Source organism: Mugil cephalus, chromosome 6 (assembly GCF_022458985.1).
Source record: "Mugil cephalus isolate CIBA_MC_2020 chromosome 6, CIBA_Mcephalus_1.1, whole genome shotgun sequence".
In the NCBI taxonomy this organism is placed as follows: domain Eukaryota; kingdom Metazoa; phylum Chordata; class Actinopteri; order Mugiliformes; family Mugilidae; genus Mugil; species Mugil cephalus.
This window is the reverse complement of record NC_061775.1, coordinates 26,382,142-26,397,692: the sequence shown is the minus strand read 5'-3', so window position 1 is coordinate 26,397,692 and position 15,551 is coordinate 26,382,142. Positions and strand designations below refer to the sequence as shown.

The 15,551-nt window shown below is 42.0% G+C and overlaps 2 protein-coding genes across 3 annotated transcripts in view; one reads left to right on the top strand and one right to left on the bottom strand.

Annotated features, from left to right (window-relative positions):
* Positions 1-1,743: 1,743 nt before the first annotated feature.
* sirt5 (sirtuin 5) lies at positions 1,744-6,135 on the bottom strand. Of its 2 annotated transcripts, none has more exons than XM_047587270.1 (9): positions 6,003-6,135; positions 5,268-5,383; positions 5,038-5,171; positions 4,727-4,952; positions 4,329-4,416; positions 3,117-3,170; positions 2,889-3,012; positions 2,479-2,594; positions 1,744-2,366 (listed from the first exon to the last, which is right to left on the bottom strand). In XM_047587270.1, exons 2-9 carry the CDS (start codon positions 5,368-5,370, stop codon positions 2,294-2,296), a joined length of 918 nt encoding a protein of 305 aa, XP_047443226.1. In that variant the 5' UTR covers positions 5,371-5,383; positions 6,003-6,135; the 3' UTR covers positions 1,744-2,293. The 2 variants fall into 2 exon arrangements, with proteins under 2 accessions (XP_047443226.1, XP_047443227.1); XM_047587271.1 differs by lacking the exon at positions 6,003-6,135 and adding an exon at positions 5,903-5,923.
* A 2,142-nt stretch (positions 6,136-8,277) lies between these two features.
* The window catches only part of phactr1 (phosphatase and actin regulator 1), a 42,596-nt gene continuing 35,322 nt past the window's right edge, over positions 8,278-15,551 (top strand). The window contains exon 1 of the mRNA XM_047588113.1: positions 8,278-8,508. Within this exon, the coding sequence (XP_047444069.1) occupies positions 8,394-8,508 (115 nt within the window). The 5' untranslated portion in view covers positions 8,278-8,393. The remainder of the gene's footprint in view (positions 8,509-15,551) is intronic.

Sequence of the window (15,551 nt, the reverse complement as noted above, 5' to 3'; positions counted from 1 at the left end):
TCTCTCTGCTTCAGGCTCCTTTTTCGATAAAGCGAGTCTCCTTGAACCGTTAAGACATTGAGCACATATCCTCCAGTTTCCTGTCCCTTACATACATTCATGCACTACCACTGTGCATATCATTCACACCTACGGTTAGAAGTCAATAAAAAGCTTCGGCAGCCAGGGATTGTCCAAAATGAATGTTTTAGTACCAAAAATGCATCTGTACTGCCATTAATTGTCAAGACGGACAATTAAACTAATCAATAACTGCTAAATTATTGTAAATAAACTGTTGTTGGACACTTTGAAAACTATTAAACCTCATGTCCTTTAAGATGTTAGAAGAAACCCAGCGTATTCACATCATCTGTTGTAGTCGTGCAAATTTATGACGTTTTTGTGATGTTTTGTGGTTTACTTTCCTGCTTAAGGCAAAATTGGCAATAATTTATTGTATTAAATCAGTATCAGGATGTGTAGTTTTGGTTTTAGGGGGAAACTATGTAGTTTATTGATGAATCTTCAGCAGCGTGTTCATTAAATTATTAACCCTCAGACAACCTTGGGGATATTTTTGTCCATTTGAGCAAAATCTTCCTCTTCATTTTGGCTGTGTTACTGCATATGGCACATTTTTGTGTAACAAAGTCTACCTTTATGCAAATTTTTTGGAAACGTCCGTGTCCAAAAACTGCTATAAAACTATTTTTTTCAGATTTTTTCTGCATACATTTTTTTAAACCACTTCAGCACTTTCCAAAAACTACCAAAAATTCAACCTTTTTGAGGAATTTTAACCATTTAAATGACAGTTTGATTACTTGAAGTCAGCTTCCTGCTAAGCTCAATAACACAAGTGCAAAAACAAATGAAATATCAAACATTTTATGCATTGGCCCTTTCTATACTAGAAATGACAAATAAAACTCCAATAAACCCTAATATTGCAGAATGAATGAATTTATTGTGTGATGACTGAGAGATTAAAAAATGTAGTTGGAAGTCAATGGGACGTTTTTGTCCACTAAGGTTATAAGAGGGTAGTAAATTTTAAATCTGATGCTACACAAAAACTAATAATGCAATCAAGTCAATATTTTACATAATCTTTAAAAAATACCCAAACTATCCAACATTAGTTTTATGGAAAATAGCAAATTTCCCCTTTTTTAAAATTTTTTCATAAAAACAACAGTGACTTCAAGTAATCAAACTGGCATTTAAAGGGTTAAAATTCCTCAAAATTACTGGATTGTTGGTAGTTTTGTAAAGTGTTGAAGTTGTTTAAGCTGAAAAAAAATGTTTTATAGCAGTTTTTGAACACGGATGTGTTTGTCCGCTAAGGTTACAAGAGGGTGGTAAATTCAACAGATGCCTGAAGGTTAAATTCTTTCTTTTTCCTCCGATTAGTTACTACTTCTGCCTGATTGATGCATGTAAAGTATAAAAAAAAAATGGTGAATCTGTTATACTACAATAAACACCCCTGCTACACACTGGACAGTAACACAGTTGTGGCGTTTGTTTATGGCGAGATGACGGGGAAGCGGGGGTTGGGATGGATGTGGCCGAGGAGCAAAGTGTCGGGCACAATCTCATCTCGTAGGAAAGCAGAACGTGGCCTTTTACTGGAGAACCTACAGAGGACTTCTCTCACGCTGCAGCGGGGAACTCAACCATCATCTCTGATTCACACTGCCGCATTATTTGCAGCGCTGCATGTTTCATATACACACAAACACACACACACACACACTCTGCAGAGGCAGTTTATGAGTCCGCATTTATTTCCAAACAGACTTCATTTTGCACGCATAAGCTGCTCCAGTTGTGTCAAAAACCGCAACATACATGTGACAAATCCTTTAGAAGGACACGCATGGAGACGCCGCCGCTGAGGGTAATGCACAGTCACTGGATTCCTGGCTTCAGCTTAGTCAGAGCCTCTGAAAGGCACCGTGCACATTATTCATCACAGTCCATAAATTCAGACAACACTGCAGTGACATACACAAACACCACATATTCCAAGCTGAGCTCACACATCCTTTGAAAGGAGTCAGGTTTTTTTTGTTCCTTTCCTCTCTCTGACAGCAGCAGCTAAACACTGCCCCCTGCTGTCGCACAATCAAGTCATTCACTGCAACAGGACGGATGAAGTTGTTGGTATTTCATTGATAATCACTGTTTTTCATTGGTTTCAGAAGTTTCATAATTACAACAGACAAACAACCTTTAGCTCTATCGTTTTCTGGCTAAAGTTTTAAACCTTTTTATTCGTTTTTTTTGTACCAGTGTTAGCTCTAGTTCAGTTTCGCTCGGCCTCGTGCGGCGCCAGCGCGGCGGGTAAGGTGCTGCCACAGGGGCCGTGGAAGTGGAACCTGAAACAAACAAACAAACAAAAAAAAAAACGTCACCTTTAGTGGGACACGTGTGTGAATGGAGATCATGTCATGTGTGCGATTTTTTGTTGCAACAGCAAATGAAACGTGCTTGAAGCGCATGGTGGCCGGCGTGTTCTCCATGTTGAATTCGGCCACGGGGACGCCCCTGGCCGCCACCTGAGGCGCAAACATGGCCGCCGGGTACACGACGGAGGAGGTACCGACCTGCAGAGAGGGAAGCCAGGTGAAAAAATTACTTCAAGAACAAAAATCATGAGGGTTACTATCGATGAATGCACCAATTTGGCTTTTATGCATTTGTAGATTTAACAATTAATTAAATATTCCTCCAAATCAAGGTGTGTTAGGTTTGTTTCCCCTCTAGAGCTGTGAAAGATGCTCTGTATATGACCTCCTCCTGCACGTATAAGACATGACTTTTAAACATAGCTGTACACATTGAAAATCCAGTCATGAAGTGCATCAGTAAATTTGGAAACAATATTAATGGGTACGTACCACGAGGCACAGATCACACCTGTCCAGCACTTTCTCTGCGCGGGTGAGGATGTCGGCGTCCAGAGTCTCTCCAAACCAAACCACAGCTGGTCTCAGGAGCCCCCGACAGCCTGTCTGCTCACACCTGAAACACACACACACACACACACACGCTTTGTCAAGACAAATACTACTCATTTAAAAAGAGCAGAGAGCTAAAAAAAGAGAGCATGTGTGCACCCGTCCTACCTGGGAAGCTGCTGGGCGGGAATCTGAGCGTCGTGCGTGTCTGGGTCTGGAGCTCTAAGGAGACGCAAGGAAAGAAAAAAAGGTGAATTACACCCAAACACACTTAAGGTTTGGTTAAATGTACAAAAATACATCTCATATTTTCATTCATTGTTTGCTTGTGTCGTGCTAAAACACTGTGAAGTGTTTACAGCTCCTATGTGAGAAATAAATCAGATTCAGACAGTGTCAGTGTGTGAACACTTTCAACCTAAAAGTTGACGTATTAGAAGAAAGAAAAATAGCCAAGTGGAAGTATTTGTTCAATTTTGACAAGAACCCAAATGTGATGGCTGAATAACTGAATAAGAGCGTGTTGTGAACTGCAGCTCTTGTGTTGCAGAGTGAAGGAAAAGTGGTGCATCTACATTCATCAGGATTCACTCCGGGTAGAAGGCAGAGTAACGCTTTAAGCAATGTTCAGCTGGGACACGTTGGCTCCTGTCAGTCATTTAAACGTTACTATGAGGCAATTCTTGCAGCATATACACACTTTTAAGTGCACGTTATTCATTGATGAGTGTGGCTGCTCTCTGAGGGATAACACACGCTGCCACGAAGCCAAAATAGTTAAGGAATAGCAAATACTTTTAAACTTGCTATTACCTTAAATTGTTCTTACACTTTTTATCATTGGCGTCAATTGAACCCAGGAAACTTAAACCTCCAAAAAATTACACAGTTACATTTTTTTCCCCAAGTTTATGTGTCACATACTTTATGTTTGTTTCTCGACTACCTGAATAGCTCTTTATTCAGAAAACTTGCCACACAACTCTGGAGATATTCCGATAAAATCTCACTAACGTCTTGATGCCAGGAACCACAGCACACGTTCAGAGTCCGAGATGCAACAAAAGGGAACCTACACAATATTTATTCTGCAGCTGGAGATGAAACGTAACAAAGGAACATTTGTCAGTTATCTGAAAACATCCATTTTAAATGCCAGGTAAGTGACAAAAGTGACATTTGAGCCACTTTGTTTTTTTTTTTTTCATGTCATCAGGCGTCATTTAGCTCTCTGACATTTGACGGACTGAAACGACCCCGTTTCCCTCTGGCATTTTGGGCTCAAACGACTGCGATCGATATCTCTTACTACACGTTTTCACACTGTTGAGGAAAAAAAAACAGCTGGATTTAGAAAACAATAGCAGAGGAAGCGCTTACCCTTTGCCCTCCAGAGCGGCACAGATGGGACTGTTGTAATTGGCTGCTTCATGACCACAGGTCATGCAGCGCGTTCTGAACAGGCTACCTGCATTTAGACACAAATCAATCAACAAACCTACTTAAACCATCAGGTCATTTGCTTCTGGCTTCCAAAATGTGCATCTTTGTTTTTTGTTGTTGTTGCAATAATTAGCCTTTGTCCACATTAAATGACATTTTTTAGTCAGGCAATTTTAAGAAGGTATTATGCAAGACATAAGTAACGAAAGTAATCTGATAATGATAAGAAAACGCCCATCACAATTTCCTCAAATGTCAAATATGATGCTACAAAATGTCATATTTTGCACTGAAAATCGATCCAGATTTAAACCCGTCATCAGTTTCCTGCTCACCGTGGATTTCCAGGATGCTTTTGGACCCGGCTCGGCGGTGCAGCTCGTCGATGTTCTGGGTGATGACGGTGACCTTGCGGCCCTGTTTGCCCAGACGCTCCTCGCACTCCGCGATGGCCAGGTGAGCCGGGTTGGGATTTTTTGTGAGCATGACCTCCCGCCGGTAGTGGTAGAACTCCCAAACACGGGAGGGATTTCTGGAGAAGGCCTCTGGGGTGGCCAGTTCCTGAACATTTTTAAATTTCAGAATTCCTACATTTGCAGCTGAACTGTAACTGCTTACTACTGTGTATTGATCTGATCAGACTTACCTGTGCTTGCCATTTCCTCCAGTAGCCTCCCGCTCCTCTGAAGGTGGGTACGCCGCTCTCAGCGCTCACCCCGGCTCCGGTGATGATGGCAATGTCATTGGACTTGGAGAAAATCTCCCTGAATGCTGCCAAGTCTTAAAAATAAACACACCAAAGTTAGACAAAATACAACAATATTACCAACAGAAGCTTATAGATTTGCTATAGTCATGCAAACAACACGAGGCTACCTGAACTGGGTCTAGCCATGTCTTGGTTGGCTCGGCCCTTTCTCAGGTGAGCGTACAGGTGAGCATTTAAGACGGATCTACAGGTGAGCTGGCGCACAATCATCAGGTTTTGGCAACTGGGGAAGTGAGACATTTTTACAAATGAGTAAAGAGTTTAATGTTTGAGGCAGATTTTCTTCCAGCAGTAAAAGATTTGAACAGGTGCGACGAGTTACTTCCGGGTTCCATCTTTTAATTACGTCAAGAAACAGGTGGATATACCTTCAATATCCATTATGTTTGTGAAAATGCGTGTGAAAGTCTTTTAAATGTAGTAAAAGGTGACGTTACAGTAAGAGTGGCGCTGTAGCTTTAAAACCCCCAAAGGTCACCTCAAATAATAAATAAGATATTAAATAAGTACAAGGCTAACATGCTAATGTGTTATTCGCGTGTATTCGCTAAGCGTCATAACTTTCCGTAATACAATACTCTAGTTTTAGACTTACTAACACGATAATTTACTCCTAAAACGAAGTTAACAGGGTCTTTGGTTAGCTCATAGCGAGCTAGGCTAACAGCCTGAGAGCTAGCACGCTAGCGAGTTCTGGTAACCATGGAAACGGCTAATGCGAACTAGCGCCGCATTCGCTTACAAAGGCAGCGTGTATGTATATTTCCACGGATGAGTGGGGTCTATATTTGTTTTTTTTTCCTGACGTGGGGGTGGTGGTGGTGTTTGGTAACGCCGGCTACCTGTCACGCCGAAGCCAGGGCTATCAGCTGTGGCAAAACAGGAACTGAGGGGAAGGATTTGGCGTCGCTGTGAGGACCGCCGCAGCCAATCACAGAGCACAGCGTAGCACAGCGAGGTAAATAACAACCAGGGCTGTGCGTATCGATCCTCAACATCGATACTTCCCGATATAGACGTGTGTTTTTTTAAAAAAAATCGATCTCCACATCAAAATATCGATACCAAGTCCGTTTTCACAAGATTTTTTTTTAAATATTTTTTTTAATATGACACAGAAACTAATCAACTCTAAAAATTAAAAAGCGTGAGAGGGAGGGAGTGCAGGGAAATGCCTCCACACCTGAGACAGACGTCTATTACGGAAGCCCTTAAATTCAGAGAGACAGGTAACATCCAGGTATATAGGTGAAATACGTCACAGTGCCCATCACAGGTATATACGCATAGATCATGTCAACATGTTGTTGTTTCTTAGCAAAAAATATATAAATGGGAAGTGACAGAGAATGCAGAATGTGACCAAAGCTCAAGTTCTGTCAAGTTCTAACCTGAAGACCACTTTATCTGATCCAGAAAGAATTATGTGGAAGTCAGAGCAACTCTTCTTATTTTCATTTTAGTTTGAGAGCTTTATTTATTTATTTATGTTAAATGTGATTTTCTCAGATTTTCAGATGAGTTGCTGATTTGCCCAGATTGTCTTTAATTGCTCTGATTAAAGAGACGTCTGCTATTTAGCTGCTGGTTTAATTCTTACATAAAGGTAAAAAAATATATATATATATATTTGTCATAATAACATTCACAAATGTTCATAGTATTAGTCGTCATATTCAAGTAGACGTCTACAAGTATCGATATTGGTATCGGGTTATTAGCCTTGTTACTATTTGGTATCGGTCGAAAAGAAAAATAGTGGTATCGCACATCCCTAAATAACAGCGCAATTTTAAAGGATGAGCAGCAGAGGGCGCTGTTGTACCGTGGTGTGCAACACACTTTACCTTCTTCCACCATCAGGTGTATTCTACAGACGTACTCTATTAAAGCATTGTTCCGCCCATCCTCCTTTACTGCTCAGCGCCCCTAAAATGAACAGACTCATCCACATTGTGCTGTGAAAAGTCTTGAAGAAAAAGCCTTGAATGCAGTTCTGTTTTTCAAGAAAAAGCCTTAGAGGGTATTAAAGGCAGCTGTTTCCCTTCATTTGTGAAAGACAGTGATATGAGTTATACATGTTGCCGTATATGTTAGTGTGAAATGCAAAAAGCTGTGTAATGGCGACAAAAAAAAAGTGTTAATAAATAGGCATTTTGATAAATAACTGTAGGCCGTATATGGGTCCTCACTGAAAATGTATTAAGCCTTAACAAGTCAATTAAATAATAAAATGTCATATATTTGACTTGGTGAATTACTCAGAAACACAGTTCACAGTCATCTCCACCAGAGGCCAGCACTAAATTAACTGAACAGAAAGCATAACTCATGTTTAAACAGATAGACTTAAATTGCGACCTGTGAGGCATTTAAATCAATTTAAAGCTGGGACTTTATTATTTCTAATTGTATTAATAAAACTAAACTGGTCCTGCATCGTTGCATTCAGGTGCTTTTGGATGCTTACTGAAAATGTGCATCTTTTTACTGCTGCAAGTAATATTTATCTTCATTATCAGTTCATCAGGAATCAGGAAATTAAATGATTAATCCAGGAAATGTCAGAAAATAGTTGTTAAAAGGTTTAACCAGAATTCACAGATGCTTCTTTAAACGTGTTGTTTTGCACTCGCTCCAGTGATAAAAGACAAAGACAAATAACAGGTAGTAATCACGTTTAATTAACCGTCTGATCAGTTAATAGTAAATGAATTTAATGAATAGTTGATTCCACCTAGAGTCTGAAACACAATCAGATAAAACAGAAAATGTTTGGCCATTTTACTTGATGATGAATTGTATTTGAATCAGTTATTTTTTAATTATTACATTGCTAATTGATTCCTCGCCCTTTAACTGACGGTCTGAGCCACATGAGGCAGATTAAATGATGATTTTGAGGTCATTGTTTTCTGTTGCTTTTCATTGGTCAGTTTTCTCAAGTTGGAACCTGAGCAGGTGGAGCTGAGTTGCAGGAAAAGACGGGAACAGAAGCTCTTTCTCTCCCTCTCTCTCAGGCTCCCTCTCTCCTCTTCATCACCATTGCAACACCCCCCACCCTCTCACCCCCCATCCTCTCTCCTCTCTCCTCCTCCTCCTCCTCCTCCTCCTCCTCCTACACCGTCTGGGTGCACGACGACTGGCTGCTGCTGCTGCTGCTGCTGCTGCTGCGGCGCTGAAGCCCTCGCAGTCCCGCCGGTCTCCAGTGGACGCTGCCCGGCTGGCCGAACATGGCGGCGGCCCCGGAGGAGGAGGAGGTCGACCGCAGACCGATCCGGAGGGTCCGCTCCAAGAGTGACACGCCTTACATCAACGAGGCGAGGATCTCTCTGCACCTGGAGACAGGTAGGCAGCGTGCCAGCTCCCTTACCGCTTCTTGTCTGGGTGTATTTTTTATTTATTTTTTATTTTTTTTTTTGCAGCCTTTGCTGGGCGGCGTTGGGGGGGGGAGGAGGGAGGAGGGAGGAGGGGGGGGAGGTTGTGCAGCGAATTCGGTTGTTTCTGGGAGAAGACACTGCCCCCATCGCTTGGTGACAGTTCCCACGCACCAGCATGACTTTGGGCTTATTGTGCAGATTTGCTCGGTTGCAGCTCGGTGGACGGCGGCCACGCAGTGACTCATGCGCGGGGACATTAACCTTTTATTCCCGCTATGCGTGAGATGTGGGGAGGGGAGGGAGGGGGGTGCGATTGATGTGATGTTTCCCCACCACCACCACCACCACCACCACCCAAAGCCAGACTCCGCCTTGGCTGTGCGGTGAAATTTAGTGTCGAACTTGGCCGCTCATTTAAAATGCAGCTGTTTATTAATGCATTCGGAGGAAGGGGCGAGTGTAGCACGAAGCGCGGTTTGCGTTTAAGTTATTGTTTCCTTTGTTGCCATGGTCACGACTGCACGCTGTCACGAAACCTGATGATGCTGATGTGCATCTTGATTTATTTAGGGTTTGCAGAAGAGACAAGCTCGCGTTGTTTCTTTGTGGACATCGAGGTCTGTTAAGGTTGAGGCTGCTTTTAAATGTCACATCAGCCGGAGCTGTCCACTCCCCCTCGGTGCTGAAAACGTGTCAACGCCAACCTGAACCCCCGAGCATCAGTATTTCTCCACTCATGATCATTCCCATCACATGCCTGAGATGAGATGACTCCTTTCTCTTTGATTTATTTTCTATATATATATATATATGAGTTGTGACAAACCCCCGTCACATGGTGTCTGTCTGAGTGTGTAACCTGGGAGTTGAGCCATTATTTTTCCGTTTCAGCTCCAGCTCTTTTCTTTCAGAGGTGCATCCTGATCTCTTAATGAGATCAGGAATTACTCCCATACTCGACCTGTAAACGTGCCCCCCTCTTAGCCTTTCTTAGACCTCACATGACTCATGGCGAGCAGACCCACCTCCTCTCTCTCAGCTGCCCTCAACCGTCTTCCTCTTCCATTTTGTCTCCTCTTAAACACTACGGCGACTCCTCTCAGTCAGATAATCCGAGCCCTCACCAACAACACTGTTTCCGTTTCATGTATAGCTTTGTGTCAGGCTTTTGCGTTAGGCTCGAATCTGAAGGAGGAGGAGGGGGGGAGGCTGCAGCTGCACGAGACTGGCACCATCGTGAATCCACCGTGCACCGGCGGCTACGTCCTCGTGCCTTATTTCCCCCCAGCAACATGAAACGTTCCTGCCTCCCTTCCTTTTTTTTCCTCTCTCCTTTCCAAATATGTCTTTGGTGTAATCCTGAAGCCACTCTGCTCTGTTCCCATTCACTCCTTGTGGGTTTGTGTGTTTAGCTGCTGCCGTTGTTTTGCATAAACCCAGCCCACTCTCTCCTTTTGATGTGTGTCACAGTTCACATGTGCCAACCCCTCCGTGTGCTCGTCTGCTGTGCATATGTGTGTGTGTGGGAGGCCGTGTGTGCGTGAGAGGGAGTATCGGGCTTTAGTAAACACGAGTTTATCACCGTGGCTTTTGCCAAACGGGCTCGTCATTGTTGCTGCTCTCTTCGTCTTCTGCCACGTTCGTTGTTGATCGGCGTGGACTCGTCTCTGTGCTACTCAAAGCCTTTATTGATCTCATTTGTCTGGACTGAAGGCATTTTATTTTTAGACTTAAAAAAAAAAACTCCTGACCTTTCAGGAGACTCTGATAAAAAGTTGTTAGCGTCTTGGCTCCAGATTCTTGCCTTCGTTTCCTCTGAAGCAGCTGCAAAAGTCAAACGAAAGCTATAAATAACTCATAGTTGTTCTTTATATTCTTATTGTCAAGAGCTTTGTGTTGAGTTTGATTATTCAAATTGCAGAAATTATCATAATTGAGACCGAAACACCTGAGTAAATAGCTCACAACAAAGGCATTACTCACATCGGGTTGGTACCTAAACCCAGACAAAACATCAACAAACATTTGAAGCGGACGCAGGAAACAAAGTGACCTCACAGATGATCAGATGCAAGAGATCAGAAAACACTTTAGTTCAGTAGAGAATCCAAAACTCTCCCGTTGTCTTTATGGAAACTAAAAGAGAGCGAATAACTCTGATGTGTTTCATCCTCTGGATGTTGTACCAGTTGATCTGTTGGCTTATATTTGCTTAGTTGCACTTCCAGCGGAAGGAAGAATCATTAGTGTTCATTAGTGTTGTGTTTTTATCCACATGATCAATTGAAGCTGATTTGCTCTCAGTTCTTGTTTCTCTTTTGAAAAGTTTCTGTGGCTTCTCACTTTCTTCATCAAGTCTGCGAGTTTGTGCGTCTGTTGTTTGGTTCTTGGCAGGATGTTTTTCCTGCTGCTGCTGCTGCTGCAGTGATGCTGCTTTACGGGCACAGGGAAACTGTGCTTTTAAAACTTGTGTTTTTATAATAACATAAAACTTGCATTAGATGGGGGAATGCACTGGTAAAACAGCTGCTCTTAGCTGCATTATTACGACATATTTCAGTCAAAACTGCAACATGAAATATATATAAATACAAAAAAACCACCCACCACTTACCAACGAGCCAGTTTATGTTTATGGACGACTCTTTCTTTTACTTTCCTAACCCACTTCCCCATGTTCCAGACAGATTTTATGATCTATTTTTTTATATTTAATGTATTTATTACCTTTAAACACCTGACATCAGCCTGCTACTGGAGATTACTACCAAACACAGTTTCGTGGTTAAAGTTCTTAATCTTTCCAGTAGATGTTTTGTTGATGGACAGGTTTGTTTGTACGTGTGGCCACATGTGTTTGACGTAACTTTGCGTTTTAAGTCTTGTTTTTCCCTCTTCATTGTGTGCAGTGCTGTCATGCATGTCTTTCTTTCTTTCTCTTAATTTTTTACAGGCTTCTCGTGTTTTTTTCTGAAAGTGAAATGACTGATAACGACAAAGTCTGCAGCGATTTGTCTTTTTTTCCGTCAGATCAGACACTGGTTAGTGCGTTGCTGCCTCCCGCTGTTGTAGCTTTGGCACAGGTCACTGAAGATCTTTAGTTGTTTATTTAATCGATCAGTTATGTAACAGTTTATTGAGTAGTTGATTAGTCCTTTGGTTTAACTTCCCACTAAATGATTAACAAACTTATATTCTCACATTCCTCTAAGCTTAGAGTTTGGAAAAGAATTAAGAATTATTGTGTTTGCTTTATTCTGCCTTTAATGCAGCTGATTAAAATCTACACGGTTTAGTTTTATCAGTCAACGTGTGCAGATAAAAAAAACTGCCTACAGCTTGTAAATGTACTGGGAAGCCGCTGGAGAGTCTGAAATGATGACTCCCAGGTTCTGGACACCAAACAACAACAAACTGTCCCTGTCCAAACACTGACTCTGCCGTCTCTGTTGGCTTGAGGTCAGAAAGCCAACAAATCTCCTCCGCTGAGACACTCGTGCATCGCATGGAAGTCTGTCCGTCTCCGTTTGAGGAATTCCCACACGTCCGGTCTTTAGGATGTAAACATTGCTTTAATACTGATTAATGAAGTTTTTGAGTAAACGACTGGCCAGCGCAAACTGCTGAAAGTAGCATCAATAATTCATTATAAAGAATAAGCAGTGGACGGAGCACAGACTTTACGTGGTTTATTAGGAAGCTTTGAGTTTGGGCCTATGTAGTGTATCGGTTTTATAAAGAATACAGCTTTCTTTTTTCGTTATGATATGAATTTTTAATACACTGGCATATCGGTGTGTTTGACCATTTTTAATGTAACACTTCTAAACACTCATGGTGCAAAACTGTGACGTGTGGTGAAGATGGAAAAGTCCGAAAAATGAGAAGACTTGTGCCAATAAGGGCGACCAAACGTCCCCCATTTCTGGGGACAGTCCCTGCTTTGGATGATCTGTCCTCAGGCTAAAGCTGTCCCTGAAAATGTCCCCAGTTTCAGCTTTTTATGAATGAGAGAAAAAATGTTGCGCACAGACTACAATTATTACGGTAGCCATTGCAGACATAGCAGTTTAAATATGAATAAATATGTCAAAATAAATGTAACCGTAATTGTTCCTCTTTCTTCATTTCATCTTTATAAGATTTAATTCGTTTTTTTTTTTAATCTCCGAGCTGTAAATGGATTTCCACATCAGCAGTCAGCGCTAACACGGGGTCATACAAACCTGTTTTACTACTAGTGTGGGATTATTGTACAATATTTACTCATCATCACAGTAAAATAGTCCTCAGTCAGCCTGCTGCATTAACTCCTCTCTCAACCAGTAGAAAATGTTGCGAACACGTGACTATGCTTAAAAAAAATACCGTGACACCGTCACTGCTCAAGTGATGTAAATCCAGGTCGGCCAAGTTCAAGCTCAGCCCTTCACACAAAGACGAGACGCAGCCATTAGCGCGCTCTCATTCAAAGAGACACGGACCTGAAGGAAAGACGGAGCCGCAGAGGGCTTAAATAACTCAAATAAGAGGATGTGGAGGACGCAGAGAGAATGCACAAACCAACCCCTCTTTTGTCTTTCTTATTTGCTCTGGCTCAGACACACCAACGCCGCCATCCATCTGCATACATTAGCCCCGGGCCTCGAGCTGCACGGTGCCAAGTCCTACCTGGGCGGAATACAAAAGCGCAGAGAGGAAAACGCTGGCCGCCTCCCACCACAACTCACAAAACGCTCCTCTCTTCTCTTCCTGCGCCGGACACGTGGTGGGTCCGTCCATTCACAGCTCAGACAGGCCGGCCTCTGTGCCGATGTTAAGGAGGGAAGTTATTTCCCAGACTAGCATGAAGCTCTCTCAGCTGGTGTGATGTCAGAGCGCTGCAGCACGGAGACGTGTCGGCGTTAAGAGAAAACGCCCCGCGGTGCTCGGACGCTGCTGCCGCTGATCAACCGGCCTCTGGTTCTCACAGTTCTCAGTCTGGATGGAACCGTTTCCAGAAACCGTGTGGAGCCTGTAGAAACCAGCAGAAGGAACAAAGTGAAGACAGAATCAGCACAAAATTTATTGTTGGTGACGTTCGTTAATTTATCAGAATGAGAATAATGAGGCTCCATAAAAACAAACCGATAACATCAACTACTGGTCATCACAGAAATCTCCGTGTTATGTTCTCATACAAGTTACTGTGTTCAACTCTGACGTATTTTGATGATGTATTTGTGTCTCGACCAGAGAGATGAGTTCACCAAATGGAAAATAATTGAGTTCAATTAGGAGGAAATGAGATTTTTTAGCTTTTAAATGGTTATTAGTGATAATAATGATTACTTTTCCACTAACATTTTGAGGCGCTCATAGTTCTGCTCACTGTAGGTTTACACACATATACTATATTTCTTCCATTTCTATTGGATGGATTTGGCTTGGAAATATTAAACCTCTGTCTCATACTTTCAGTAGCCGTCCTCTGAGTTCCTTGGAGTTTTCTTTTTCTTTTTTTTTCTAGTGTTTCTTCTTCCTGGTGTAATTGAAGCCACATTAATATTAATTAACCAGAGTCTGGGCCCTTCCAGACTCATGTGTCTTTACACTTCAGCCACTTGAGACGCATTCACTGACCTCAGGTGATTTTCAGTTCCCTGAAGTGTGAGACGACTAGAACCGAACGACTGAACCTCCACTCAGATCAGTCACTTTAAATAACTGTGAAGAATTACAGTGTTTTTTGTTTTTTTTTACATTATATATATATATATATATATATTTTTTTTTTAATTAACTGATATTATTTTGGAGACATCAGTTTTCTTTTTGACAGCTAAGATTTTTTTAGTATTTTTTTCCATGATTTCTGAGTTTGAGGTTTTATCAAAACCTAAAAACTTAATTCTTTCTTTCCTTTTCATTCTTCCTTCCTTCCTTTCTTCTTTCTTTCATCTTTTCATCCATGTTTCTGTTTATTCCTTCATTCTTCCACTTTTCTTTCTTTCTCTCTGAGACGTGATGCTGTTGACTTTCATCTTTTGTCCCTTTGAACTATTTTCACCAACAACATCTTTGACACACGCTAAAAGAAGATGCATTAGTTCTTCACCCATGTGTTTTTTTGTTAAAGTGGTTATTAGTAATAATAATAATTTTAATAATATTTTCCCAATTGAATTTATTTCCCAAAAAATGTCTCTTAATCCCTAATTATTTGCCTCCTGCTTGTCTGGGAGCTGTGTTTGCTTTAAATGTGGTTCATCTCTGGGCACTTTAAGAAAAAACACACAAACGACAACCAGAGGATTCAAGTTGGCGTTTTTTTTAATTTATTTTTTTTTATTTTAATCCCCCTCCCCCTCGTCACATACGCTGTCTGTATTGGTGACGACCACCTATGGAAGCAGATCGAGGCGAGTGACTCATTTCGGTTGTGATGTGCCAAGTCTCACATTCACACATTAACTGAGACGCACACACACAAACAACCGCACACACACACACACACACACTGTTCTCCTAGAGGCTCTGCTGTTCTGTCACTTTGCATTAATTCAGCACATAGCGGGTCCAGTCACAGGGAGATGGAGAGGGGGTGGGGGTGGGTGGAGGGGGAAGCTTTTGAACAGTGAATGGCAGCGAGAGACGAAGATGAAGAAAGAATACGAGGAGACACTGAACTCTGCGCTGCCTTTGAACTCGCAGACTTCCTTTGTCCGTCCTCGTCTCGTCAAGACGTTATTTACCGACGTCCCCGAGTCTCTGGTCTGTGTCGACACATTTCTCAACAGACGGAGGCGAAGAAGAAGACGACCAGATCAGACATGATAGCTGTGTGTTTTTTTTAATCAGAAGAACGTCTTGTATCTCCAGTTTCCATATTTAAATGTTGTCTGAAGGATCTGGGTCACACAGACTCTAGTTCTTCCTCACTCAGTCAGTTTCACAGAGGATCACTACGATTAAACGGGTCCTCGCATGTTCTCACACTCCATGCGTCTGTGAAATATTACATTAAGAATC